The sequence below is a fragment of the Echinops telfairi genome, unplaced genomic scaffold (genome assembly GCF_000313985.2).
Source record: "Echinops telfairi isolate 266 unplaced genomic scaffold, ASM31398v2 ScPeMD7_7;HRSCAF=31, whole genome shotgun sequence".
Lineage (NCBI taxonomy): Eukaryota > Metazoa > Chordata > Mammalia > Afrosoricida > Tenrecidae > Echinops > Echinops telfairi.
In genome coordinates, this window is record NW_022103904.1 from 3712633 (window position 1) to 3726959 (window position 14327).

The 14327-nt window shown below is 41.4% G+C and overlaps 1 protein-coding gene across 1 annotated transcript in view; it reads left to right on the forward strand.

The window, feature by feature from the left end:
- EPDR1 (ependymin related 1) overlaps nt 1-9859 on the forward strand; it is a 32966-nt gene extending 23107 nt beyond the window's left edge. The window contains exons 2-3 of the mRNA XM_004708157.4: nt 8159-8367; nt 9015-9859. Of these exons, the coding sequence (XP_004708214.4) occupies nt 8159-8367; nt 9015-9211 (406 nt within the window). The 3' untranslated portion in view covers nt 9212-9859. The remainder of the gene's footprint in view (nt 1-8158; nt 8368-9014) is intronic.
- The last annotated feature ends 4468 nt before the right edge of the window (nt 9860-14327 follow it).

Below are 14327 nucleotides of genomic sequence, written 5' to 3' on the forward strand. Positions count from 1 at the left end.
AAAAAAAAAGAGAGCTTGTCATCCCAGAAAGTCCTCCAAGATTAGTGGGATTATGCCAAATGGCCGAGAGTCTAGTTCAAAGAAGTTCCTACTGACTGAATTAGAAATAATTTATGTATTTAAAAAATGACTTTAATTAATTCTAATGCATTGAATAAGCAAAACCCCATAATTTCAGAATGATATTTAAGGAGGAAAGACATTGGTTATCCCAATGGAGTTAACTATTATTCCAACTCCTTACTTTGAAAATTGATGAGGAACCGGTATTAAGCTTTCACTCTGGTTTTCTATTATGCACTGTGGTTTACCCCGTTTAATTGAAGCATAACGCCACAGAAGAAAGTCAGGTAAAAAATTAAGATGGAATTAGAAGACAATGACCCCTCTTGAATCCTCCATGATTACTGGAGCCTGGCATGTGATTTTGCCTTAAACATTAGGTGACCTAGCAATAAGGATATTGCTAGGGTGACAAAAAAATCACTCACAGATTACTGACTAGTGATAAAGGAAAGCACATTTAGAATAAGACAGCTTGCCACCATGCAGCATAGTGATAAAAGCTAGTAGTTTAAAAATAGTGGGACAGGGCTACATCTTTCTTCAGGTGTGCTGCACGATGAAATAACCTACCCGCACCAGGATAGCCTCTATCCCCCAAATATCTTTAAGAAATCGAATCAAGAACTTAGCCATCTTGTACAAATCACCAGAATGAAAGGAGATGGAACCGAAAGTTAAATGGTAATCCGGAGGACATTTCTGAAAGAAATCCAGACTGTGGAAGCTCTGCAGGCCTCTTCGACGTGTCTGTACGGTGTCTAGGATGGGAGGGAGAAGGGGCAGCACCTTTCTCGAGTTTAAACAAAGAAAGAGAAGAAAAGAAACATAGTGCTTCAACCTCGATTGGACGCTGACTCTAAAAACCAGCTATTGAATGGATTTGGGGGTCAACTGAATGTGGACTAAATATTAGATGACATTAGGGAATTATTTTTTCATGTTAATCTTCATAGGTGTGCTAATGCTACTGTGGTCATATTCAAAGCATCCTTGTTTTTAGGACATATTAAAAAGTGGATAAAATAAATAAGGTAAAATGCAAATGATTATTGCTGCAGTGGTATATATAAATGTGCGTGTTGGACCATTCTCAGACCAAGTAGTCTGAATGTTTAAAAATTTGAAAATAAAAAATTAGAAATATGATCTCATAGGCCTGGTTATCTAACATGGAAGGATAATAGGACAAAATTGTTCGATTTTAAATATGAGTTTTTAAACTGTTCAATCAATATGTAAAATAAAATGCTGATTAGAAAACAGACAGATAATATATCCTCATTTTAATAGAACAGACATAGACATTTCCCTGCATGTACTTGTTGAAAGAGATATTTGGAAGCATGCCTGATTAGATACACATGCAGAGTTATTTCTGGAAGTTAAGAATGGGCGAATTCTATTTCCTGTTTAATTTTCACTTTGATCATTTTTGTTTTTATACGTTGAAAAAGAGTCAGTTTAGAAAGATAACTTATTTTCAAAGGAATACTTTTGTAGGATTCCAGTGTTGTGGAGAGCTTGGGTGGGTAAAGAAAAATCCCTTCCATCCACCAAATCGATTCCAGCTGAGCTCCCTGTCTGCAGTGGAGTCTGACTCAGGGCGACCGTGTAGAACAAGGCAGCACTGCTGTGTGAGGTTTCTAACGCTTCACATTCTCATAGGAGCAGACAGCCTCATCTTTCTCCCCTGGACCAGCTGGGGGATTCCAACCATGAGTCTTGTGGTTATCAGCTCAGGGCGCAGCCCACGATGCTAAGAGGGTTCCCTGATTCTGACCAACCTCCCCGTGGTAATTATACCTCAGAATCTGGCCCCAGCAGCCCATTTTCTGCTTACCCTGTGGGAAAGAGGATATTGTTGTTGTTGTTGTTATTGACAAAATTCAGGTGCCACTAACAATTTCTAAAATATTTTTTGTTTTTGAAAAGTCATTTTGTTACAAATAAAGCTGCAGATTCAAGTTCATAACGGCCTACTGTTTAGGAAAAAGAATTTCAAAAATCAGTAGAAATTATCATGATAAGCTGAGGATTTTGTCAATAACAACAGCAACAACAACAAAAAGCCTCGTTCCCACAGGGTAAGAGGCAAACGGGCTGCTGGGGCCAGATTCTGATTTACGGTTACCATGGAGAAGCCTTCTGAACCTTTGAAGAGGTCTCAGGAGACTGACCTCACAGGGGGCGCCGGGGGCTGGGCCTTTGTGGGAACTCTCATCATCCCCATCCTGGAAATTATGTTTTCATTGGGGTCTGGCCAGTGAGTTGGCCAGTTATATAACTCTGCTTTTGTTGTCCCAGGAATGCACCCGTCTGCCTGCTCCTACTGCCGATTCCATCTCCCCACCTGGCTTGACTGTCCTCCAAGGGTGTGGCCTGGCCGCCAGTGCTCTCTAGTCTCTCTCCTTCAGAGTCCAGCTTTGAGACTCTCTTGGGATCCAGCTTCTGTTCTTTGGGTCTATGGGGAGTGAACCCACAGCATCCCGGGCTGATGACTCATTTCAACCTTGGCTGATCTCTGCATTTTGACCTTCTGTCCCTATTGAACCCCAGATCCAGTGTCTTATTTGTGATTGAGAACCTGAAATCTTAAGCATTACCATGCTCACACAAGCCAGAATTATTAAAATACTCTCTTCCAAAATTTCTCATCGGACAGTACATAGGACATTTATATACACATCTATATCTGAAACAAAAAAAGATTCATATACTTCTTCATTTCTTATTAAATGATTATTTTTATATTAAGGTAGATCAACTTATCCTCAATATCAAATTACGCTCTCTCTCTTTTTATGATCCAGTATTTCAAACACACAGGAAGGACCAGCGGATGCCATAACAAACCCTAGCAGCCAGACCACCCAGATTTAATACATGTTTTCCTTTTGGAATGATTGTCTCAGCTCTAGCGTTTTCTTTTTAAAGTTCAAGTTGATATCTGCATCTGTCACATCTGGCGCTTGCATCCTGTAAGGCTGGCTCAGCTCCTTTCCCATGCTCCCTCTCCTTCCCAAGCAGGTGATTGGCCTGGTCTGTGTGGACCCAGGTTTGGCACTGAGTCCTGCAGGTTCTCCTAGGACAATTGCATGTCCAGCCAGTTCCCAGGATGCCAGGAAGAGCGGTGGGATTCTCAACAGTATTAGGAACAATTCTCATCATGTGTACCACAAAAGCAAAAGCAAAAATAGGTGTGCTTTGTTAGGAATTCTATAAGAATTATACAAGCATTGGTGGCACAAGTTTTGGGTTTTTTTAAAGATCATTTTATTGGGGGCTCTTACAGCTTTTATAACAATCCATACATCAATTGTATCAAGCATATTTATACATATGTGGCCCTCATCATTTTCTAAACATTTACTTTTATTTGAGCCCTTGCTATCAGCTCCTCTCCCCCTGCTCCTCGTGACCCCTTGATAAAGTATAAATTATTGCTATATTATTTTCACATCTTACACTAACCACTGTCTCCCTTCACCCACATTTCTGTTGTTAGTCCTCCTTGGGAAGGGGGGCAGGAGGATGTTATGTGGGGATCATTGCAATTAGTTCCCCTTTCCTCTCCTCCTCCGGCCACCTTCCCCTACCCTCCAGATATCGATACACCCATTTCTGTGCCTGAGGGGCTATCTGACCTGGATTCCATGTGTCCTGAGCTCGTATCTGTGCTAGTGCACATGCTCCCGGTCTAGCCAGCACTGAAGGCAGGACTGGGATCTTGATTGGGGATGGGGGTGGGGGGCTCAAAGAACCAGAGGAATATTGTGTGTTTCCTTGGTGCTACATTGCACCCTGGTTGACTCATCCCTTCCTTGTGACTCTTCTGTGAGGGGATATCATATTATCTACAGATGGGTTTTGGGTCTCTGCTCCAACCTCTCTCACTCTCAACAATATGTTTTTGTTTTGTTTTGTTTTGTTTTGGGTCTTATGGTGCCTGCTACCTGATTCCGTCAACACCTGGTATGCTTCCTCCATGTGGGCTTGTTGCTTCTCTGCTAGATAGCTGCCTGTTTAACTTCAAGTCTTTAAGACCCCAGACACTATACCTTTTGATAGCTTGACACCATCAGCTTTCTTCACTGCATTTGCTTATGCACCCATTTTGTCTTCAGTGATTGTGTTGGGAGGGTGAGCATCACAGAATACCAGGTTGTTAGAACAAAGTAATCTCTTGTTAACAGAAGGCTTGAGCAGAGACCCAAAGTCCATTTATTTCCTCAATGTACTGCCATATAAATATATGTACATAGACAAATACCTCTATTTTTATGAATTAATATATTTACATAAGTGCACACCTCTGTTTATACCTCTATTCATAGTTTTGCTTCCTATATCTTTCCTGCTTCCTTTTACCTTCCTCCTGTCCCACCATCATGCTCCCCCTTCTTCTGCCTCTTAGTAATTCCTCTCAGCCAGATTGCTGTTGCTCCAACAACCCCAGGATCTCTACAACCTCCTTGTTGTTGATTTTAATCCCCTAGTTGTTTGCCAACCCATTGATTTCTCCTCAGGCTTGCTTCCCATGCCTATCTTACATAGGTAGGCAAACTCACAATAACAAAGACAAAACCAAAAAAGACTGAATAAAAAGAGAGAAAAAAGGATAACCCAAAAAACCCTGAAAAAGCATACATAATTCCAAGTCTGTCTGCCGATCTTTATGACTATCTCCCCACCGGTCCTGGGGGGTTCTGGGAACTGTCCCTCCTAGTCTGCCATCTATTTATGGAGCTCCTCAGAGGCTTTGTGGCTTTGCTGCAGTATGCTCCAGTAAAGATTACAGCTTAGGAAACCCAGTGGGAAAGTTCTACTCTTATCAAATTCAGTTACCGTGTATCAGAATCAACTCGAAAGCACACCCAATCAAACACCTCCAAACCAATGTCATCTAGCCATACTGTCTCATAGTAACCCTAAATCAGCCTTTAACGAAGCAGGTGGCCTCAACTTCCTTCCATGAAGGAGCTAGTGGATTTGAACTTTATGGTTAACAGTTCAATGCTTACCCAGCATCACTACCAGGGCTCGTCGGACAGGAGACAGCAGCAACAAGGTACTAATAACTGCATAGAGTATTGGGGTGGTGCAGATGGTTAATCAGAAATGCTACCCAGACATGTCTCCAAAGAAAGGCCTGGCATCTATTTCCAACAAAATCAGTCACTGGAAATCCTCAGAAACACAGTTGTCTCAAGCACCTGGGGTTGACATGACTTGGAATTGAATCAATAGAAACTGATTGATTGATTTATCTATGTAGAAGTAGGGACCTCCAGGCACCAGGCTTCAGAAAACAAATGAATCCAGGAAGTGAATAACTGTTGGACTCATAGCTGGCTCTTGTTTTCGCTTCTCTCTTCCCTGTTTTCTCTTACTCCTTTTACTTGTAAAATAACCACTTAAGACCGCAGTGTTTCCTATTGTCTCCAACCCAGGAAGAGACTGACTAGTCGGCCTTCCTTCAAAATTGCACATTTCTTTCCTGCCCAATTACAACTCCCATAGAAGAGAATCTGATTGTCTTACACTGGGTCAGATGTCCACCTCTAGTCCAGTAAGTTCTGGGAGGATGACAAGGTCATTACTATAAACGTAGCTTCCAGTGCCCATGACTGTGGCGCGGTGGGTTTGGGAGTGCAGCTGTGTGTGGCTGCCTCGAAAGTAGCATCATTACAGTTTGCCAAGCTGAGAACTAGAGTTTCGGCAAAAACTGGGACGGATCATCTAGCCTAAGCCCTAGATAGAATTGGGGAAAGCATCAGATGATGCTAATGATGATATTGTGGGTGCTGGAGAAAAGGACGAAGACCATGATCTCCATGGTGATGCACTCTAGAGGTTGCGTGGATGACCCCCTATCTTGAAAGAATCACAGAGCAGGATGCGTGCACTGACAAAGATTCCATAATGACATGGATAAAAATTCCATTCAAAAGGTATTTACAAATGGCTTCGGTTCTGAAAGTTCACGTTCATGTTTCTGTCGTTGCAAATGTTTTCACCAACTGCAGGCAAGAAAACAGTAGCAATCCAGCCCCAAACTACTTCTGTGAGCCATACCTGTATAATGCAAGCGGTTGGCTCTGATTTGGAGCATTATCTCTCTCATAAGATGCACACTTACTTTTTTTCTTCTTCTTTTTTATTCACTCTCACTTGAATGTTATGCTTTCAATCCAACTCAACTTATTTTTCAAGTAAGGAGACTATATCTCACTATAGAAAATCCGATCATGCTTATATTTCCCATAAAATTTTACAAGTACTATTGTGACCATAAATTCCATGCCATTGAGTCAATTCTGATTTATGGTGACCCTGTAAGACACAGTTCTTGTAGGTTCTAAGACTAACTCTACCAGAGTAGAAAGCCTCATCTTTCATCCATGGAGTGGCTGGTGGTTTTGAACTGCTGCCTTTTTGCATAGCAGCCTGGCAGCTGAATGCTTGAGCCACTACGCCACTTGAGGCTTGGATCAGCAGTTGGAAACCACCAGCTGCTCCAAGGGAGGGCTTCTACTCCCATTGAAAGTTACCGTGTTGACTCGCTGGTGCATACTCCTGGGCTCAGCTTCCTCTTAGTCTTAGTTTCATTCTGTAAGTAGGGTCCACATGTGATCACCAAACGAATGTAAGAGTTTACAGACAAACTCAGCTAAGCAAAGCCATTTGCTCCCAATCCCTTAGCCTTTTATCTTTGATAGTTGCAGCCTCTGTAGGGGAGGAGCTGGTTCTCACCCAAACCCTTTATGATTGATAAGACAGTAGTGGCAATGTGGTATGGTGCCCAGTCCTGTCCAGTCCTCAGTGGGCTTCTTGTTTATCCTAGACTCATGATGCTGGGCTCAGGTGTTGTGATCCACAGGTTTTTATTGGGTGATGTTCAGAATAAGACCACGAGGCCTTTCTTCCTAGTCCATCTGAGTCCAGAAGTTCTGCTGAAAAGTGTTCAGCATCATCACAACACACAAGCCTCCACTGACATTAGCCAGACCGATCACCAATGCCTGAAATCTCCTGGCCATATAGTCCTCATTTTTATATCTTAAGCACCAGGTCTGACATATAGTAGCTACTGGATAAATACTGAGTGAGTATGAGATTTTGACCTCTCCGTTTTGGTTTCTTCATATTGAACTTGTTCGTGTACACTTTGTTTATAAATAAACTAAGGAGCACCTAACAAAAGCAAAAACTGAATTCACTGCCAGCGAGGTGATCCTTCCTGACAGGAGCCCTGTAGGTCAGGGTAGATCTGCCCCTGTAAATTTGGGAGATGGTAACTCTTTATGGGAGTAGAAAGCCCTGTCTTTCTCCTGCAGAGGGCCTGGGGTCTTCCCATCATCGACCTCACAGTTAGCAGTCCAATGCATCACCTCCATGCTACCAGAGCTCCTGGACAACCTAATAAATAAACTTAGAAAAATAACATTTATTTGAAAAAATATTTCTATCAAAGGCCTTTGGCCAACCCTGTGACCAGATGAACTAAATGGCAGCCCGCTACTAACAGCCCAACCACTCTGAAAAGGACCACAGTGGGAGGTCCTGGACAGAGAGGGAGAATAAAGTGGGACAAAACTCACAATCATAAACTCATGTGAGGCTCACTGGTCTCAGAAAGGCTGGTGGAACCCCATCACTATGGTTCTTAGTCACCCTAAAACCTGGAACTGAAATAACCCCATAGCTCAAATTTTAACCAAATGATAAAAGATCCTATAAGACAAACAAACATTAACACCAGGAAGGTACACTCATGAGAATGACCAATCACAGGTGACCAAAGGGGAAGCATTTGCCCAGGGGTAAAGCTCAGAACACAGGAAAGGGTGGGAACGGACAATGAAGGGACAGAGTAACTACAGGGAAGAAATGCAAAGAGAACAGATACATTCTGGTGACTGCAATCAAAACAACATTGGATGAATTTTTGAATTAAAAACCAATTTGCTCTGTAAGCTTTCATCCAAATCACAATTTTAAAAATGTAAAAGGTCTTTGGCCTTTGTGTTGTAAAAGGCCTTTTTGATGATTGTCCTGTAAAAGCATGATTCTTTTTTCACCTCTCTTTCAGATTATTTGAATACATTCTCCTCTATAAGGATGGGGTGATGTTTCAGATTGAACAAGCTACCAAGCAATGCTCAAAGATTGCCTTGACCAACCCCTGGGATCCTCTTGACATTCCGCAGAACTCCACCTTTGAAGATCAGTATTCCATAGGCGGACCCCAGGAGCAGATAATGGTCCAAGAGTGGTCGAATCGGAAATCAGCAAGAGCATGTAAGGACGTCTTTGGGGATGAAAAATAAAAAGGGTTCAACATCTTTAAGGAAGGGAAATATATGCAGTTAATTAACTTGTTTAAACCACACTTGGGTCTCTGGGTGGCACAAATGCTTAAGGACTCCACATTTATTAGTTGAAAGGTTGGCACTTCAAACTCATCAAGAGGTGCCCTGGAAGAAAGCCCTAGGGCCCTACTTCCAACAGGTCACAGCGTCAAAATCCCTATGTAGCGATTCTACTCTGCACACGTATGCCATGCGCTTGAGCTGATGGCAACTGAGAAGAATGACAACACAGCTCATATAAGTCCCCACGTGTATTCATTTTGCTACCTGTGGCACACTCGCATTCTCTTTGAAACACCAAATCTCCTTGAGCCACTTTGGCTTTTATTGGCTTAGACGTGGTTGTGATCGGTGACATGAGAGGCAGTTCGCTAACTGGTCACTTTTTCCTCCCAACATCATCGCCTAATGTTGCAGCAACCAGACCAGTGGCAACAGTCTGGGTGCCAGATCAGCCTGTGTTTGTATGCAAATATGAAGCTGTTCTCGTTTGGCTGCTGGTACTCCTACCCCAAGAAAGTTGTCAAATATTGTCCATTTTTGATATTAAAAAGCCCATTTTATTTCCCCTTACAGATGAAACCTGGATTGGCATTTATACTGCCAAGGATTGTTACCCTGTGCAGGAAACCTTTACCCAAAACTACAGTGTGATATTGTCCACGAGATTCTTCGACATACAGCTGGGAATTAAAGATCCGACCATATTTACGCCACCAAGCACCTGCCAGACGGCCCAGCCAGAGAGGATGAGTGAGGACTGCTCCCCGTGACTGGTGCTCACAGAAGCAACAGCATCAGGGGCACCCATGGTGATCTGAGCCGGACAGTGATCTGAGACTTGAGGAGATGTGGATCATCACTGGAAAGAAATAAGAATAATTTTAGGGGGTTGGATATTTTAGGGTTCTTGTATGTATGATTTTGACTACTCCAACTCTACTACAAAATGAAATTGGTGAACCTATACTAGTATGTAGTGAGTAAATTGTTGGTATAGATACTTTTGATGTATGGAAAGCCAATGCATTTTGTTTTATATGCGTGTGCAGGTATATAGTAAAAGCAATGATATTCAAAAGGAGTGAAAGATCATGGTGTCTTACTACGAAGGGGTTTTCCATTATCAGAATTGCTGAGAACTGGTGGCATATGATGATAATAAAAGCATAATTCTCCAGTTTTTATGTTAAAATTCTTTACAGGTAGACACACAAAATGAACATGTTGCCGACAAGGCAATTCGAACTCAAGGCAACCCCAGGTGTGTCAGAGGAGACTCCTCAGAGGGCAAAGTCTTAGGGAATGATTCCTTTGTTGAACGCAGATCTCCAGCCCTTTCTCCTGCAATTCCTCTAGTTGGCCTCATACCTCCATCTTTTAGCGTCTAGACTCATTAACGCTTGATTAACCATGCTACAGACAGTACCAAGGTACCATGCTACCCCTGTACCAAGGGGGATGACTTCTCCACTGCCACCCAACCCCATCCCCACATGCTCTCTTAGACTCTTTCAAAATTCCTTCTGGTCACATGAACTTTATGGACATAGCCCAAGTGATATGTTCAAGGGGGAGATATAAAGATTTTTCAAAATTCTCTTGAAGTCATGATCCCTGTAAGAAGATGTTTTAATCGAAAGGGTTTGAAAAAAAACTTCATGTTTACAGCTAGATAAGAATAGCTCACGTGTGCTTTGTTTTTCTATGCAAGAGTATTACTATACTATGTGTGCTGAAGCCTCAAAAACTTGGCAGAAAACCCAGAGCAAGAGGTAGATTTTTAAGGAAAGAGGTAGATTTTAACTGAACTGGGAGCCAGGAGACCACCTATCCTAAATCCAGGATAAGACTCCTCTGACAATCCTGGGGTTAACTAAGTGCACTATGCTTTCCTCCACCTGAGCAGTCATATGCAGTCCCCGTTACCACGGCCTTTGTGTCCAGCTGGCTTCTGCTCGCCCTTCCCAGCTCAGCTCACGTTGGACCTTCTGTGGGAGCTCTTCCCAAACCTGCATGAGGAGCACCTTGCATCATGCCTTGCTCACAATGTTTATTATATGATATGATAATGTCTCACTAAGTGAACACTCACCCCCCATTACCTTGGCATTGAGCTTCGTGAGTATGTGTACCATGTTCTGTTTACTTTTACATCTCCTGCACCAATCAAGTGCCTGGCACATAATGCCCCGAATATTTGTAGAGTGTAGAATGCCTATCTGTAGTCCATAGTTTCCTCATCTGTTAATAGAGTGGGTAGACTTCCTGGTCTTGGAATGAACTTGATGGCAATGAGCTTCATTTTGGGTAGGAGGGACATGTACACACAGTGTTTGTGGCTGGTGCAGAATCGGGCAGTATTTCATTCTGTTGTACATAAAGTTGCAATGCATGTAGGTGTCGGCTCAATGGCACCTAACCACTGAAACAAGAAAAACAAGGACACTTCCCTTAATAAAGGCTGCATTCTTCTAAAGACTTCTGTTTTGTGTCGTATCTGACCATTGAGCTTCTTAATTTCAAGGAGAAAAGTGTGGCATCTACATAACATAAAAAAATATTTATTACTCATCATTTATAGATATTATTTCAATAAATCAATTGCATTTCAAAGCTTTAAAAAAATTTATTGTGAATTGGATAAAGGTTTACAGAGTGAATCATTCGTTTTCGATGCAACAATTCATACACACTTTGTTTCGCTTCACCCATTGCTATCCCCTCACTGTACCGTCACTTGTCACGCTTCTCCATCCCACCCCCGTTCCCTGCTTTCATTATTCCATTTTTCCTAACCCGGTGAACTTTGTACTTACGTAGATGCTGCCCCTTCCCTCGAACAAATGTTTGATTGTTCTAAAATATGACCTTCACAATGATTGTTCCCCTAGAAGAGTCTATTGTTTGACTGAGAATAGAGCACCGGATGTAAGTTCAGTACCATATCTGAAGGGGGACTAAGGGCTTGACCTTGGCTTTTATCCAAATAATTCTTACAACTACTGCCTCTTCATCACCTCCTCAGCCACCACCAAGATCCAGCCTTATGATATCTCTAGCATTTTCAAGATGGAAAAAAAAAAAGAGAATATTTTCTTCATCCCATGAGTTTTAGCTTCCTATTACTCCTCAATATCCCCTGCCAAAACCCTAAAGAAGTAACATCATCTTTCTCTTAAGAAGTGGCTTATTGGTTTAAGCACCAATCTTGTGGTTAACTGTTCAATACTTAACTAACAGGGTCACCAGGGTTCCATGGGGGATAGAAAGTACTCAGTAATTTGTTTAGAATTGACTGAATGAATGAATTCACTACTACTGAGTTAATTTTGACTCATTCTGTCCCTATAGAACAGAGCAGAAATGTCCCTTTGGACTTCTGTATATGGAAAATAAAATCCAGGGCAATACTTAATCTTGGAGTGGAGTTGACCATGGTGACTTGAGTTGGGTAAAGCCTTTGGGAGTGGAGCCTTCAGGATTTTCATGGTTGATGGGGCACGACTCAAGGTAAGATGAACCAGATGCAAAAATATGCTAATTATCAGAAATTGGAATGTGCAAAGTATGAACCTAGGAAAATTGGAAGTCATCAAAGATGAAATAGAACACATAAAGGTCAATATATTGAGCACTAGTGAGCTGAAATTGACTGGTATTGACCATTTCGAATCAGAAAATCATATACTTATATTTTGAATGACACAATCAAGAAGAATGGTGTAGCATTCATTGTCAAAAAGAATATTTCAAAACCAGTCTTGAAGTACAATGCTATCTGTGATAGGACTATATTTATCAACCCTCAAGGAAATACAATTAATACAACTATTATTCAAATGTATGCACCAACAACAAAGAAATTGTAAAAGCATATCAACATCTTCAGTCAAAATTGATCAGAAATGCAAGCAAGATGCATTGATAACTATTTGCAATTAGAATGCAAAAGCTGGAAACAAAGAGGAAGGAACAATAGCTGAAGAATATGGTGTTGGTGATAGAAATGAAGCTGGAAATCACATGACATAATTTTTCAAAACCAAAGATTTGTTCATAGAAAATACCTTTTTCAACAACACAAAAAGGTGACTGTACAAACGGGCTTCTCCAGATGGAATACACAGAATCAAATTGACTGCATGTGTTGGCAGAGAAGCTGGAGAAGCTCGATATCAACAACTAAAACCATGCCAGGGGCTGTCTGTGGATCATATGTAAGTTCAGGTGAAAGCTGAAAAAAATTAAACCAAGTCCATGCGAGCCAAAATACTGCCTCGAGTCTATCCCACATGAATTTTAACATCATCTCAAGAACAGATTTGATGCACTGAACCCTAATTACAGAAGACCTGATGAGGTGTAGGAGGACATCAAGACCATAATTCATGAAAATAGAAAAGGTCATCCACAAGACAGGACAGAAAAAAAATTAAAGTGTATGTCAGAAGTTATTAGATACTATTAGGTGCCATCAAGCCTGTTCTGATTCATAGCTACTCTATATAAAACAGAACAGAATGCTGCTCAGTGCTGCACCATCTTCACAGTTGTTCTTGTGAAGCCCATTGCTGCAGCCACTGTATCAATCCATCTCCTTGAGAGCCTTCCCTTTTTTGGGGGGGGTCTTTTCAGTTTACCAAGCATGATGTCCTTTCCCCAGGGACTGGTCTCTCTTGACATCATGCCCAAGGTATGTAAGAGAAAGCCTTGCTATCCTTGTCTCTAAGGAGCATCCTGGCCATACTTCTTGCAATACAGAAGGGTTTATCCTTTTAGCAGCCCATGGTACTTTCAATATTCTTCCTAGTACCACAATTTAAATGCATCCATTCATCTTTGGTTTTCTGTAGTCAATGTCAAACTTTCATATGAATATGAGACAATTGAAAATACCAAGACTTAGATCATGTACACATTAGTCCTCAAGTTAACCTTCCTGTTTTTCAATGCTCTAAAGAGGCCTTTTATAGGTAGATTTACTTGATATAATGTGTCTTTTGAGCGCTTGACTGCTGATTCATTGGCATTGATTATGGATCCAAGCAAGACAAAAATCCTTGAGAATTTCAACCTTTTCTCCACTTATTATGTAATCCATATTGAAGGCTGCAATCCTAGGTCTTCATTAGCAAGTGCTTCAAGACCCCTTCACTTTCAACAAACAAGGCTGTGTTATCTGCATGTCAAAGTTGTTAATAAGTCTGCCTCCACAAAGGGCATTTATAGAGGTCTAAATACAGGCATGTACATATGTAAATATATTTATATATAATGATAGGGAAATAAATCTATGTGCATATATTTATAGGTTTAGTATTAAGGTAGCAGACTGACATTGTTCCTCTACTCAAGTACTCCCTTAATGCAAGAACACTTTGTTCTATTAATCTAGTATTCCATGATGCTCACCTTCCTGACATAGTCACTGAAGAAAAAGAGGGTACATAAGCAAATGTGGTGAAGAAAACTTATGGTGCCCAGCTATCAAAAGATATAGCATCTGGGGTCTTAAAGGCTTGAAAGTAAACAAGTGACCCTCTAGTTGAGAAGCAATGAAGTCCACATGGAAGAAGTGCACCAGCCTGTGTGATCACAAGGCGTCGATAGGATCAGATATCAGGCATCAAAGAACAAAAAATCTTATCATTGTGAATGTGAAGGAGTGCAGAGTGGAGACGGTAGCCCATCTATAGGCAACTGGGCATCCCCTTACAAAAGGGTTGTGAGGAGGAGACAAGCCTGTCAGGGTGCAGTGTATCAGCAATGAAACATACAACTTTCCTCTAGTCCTTTAATGCTTCCCCCCACACTATCATGATCCTAATTCTACCTTACAAATCTGGCTAGACCAGGATGTACACTGGTGCAGATAGGAACTGGAAA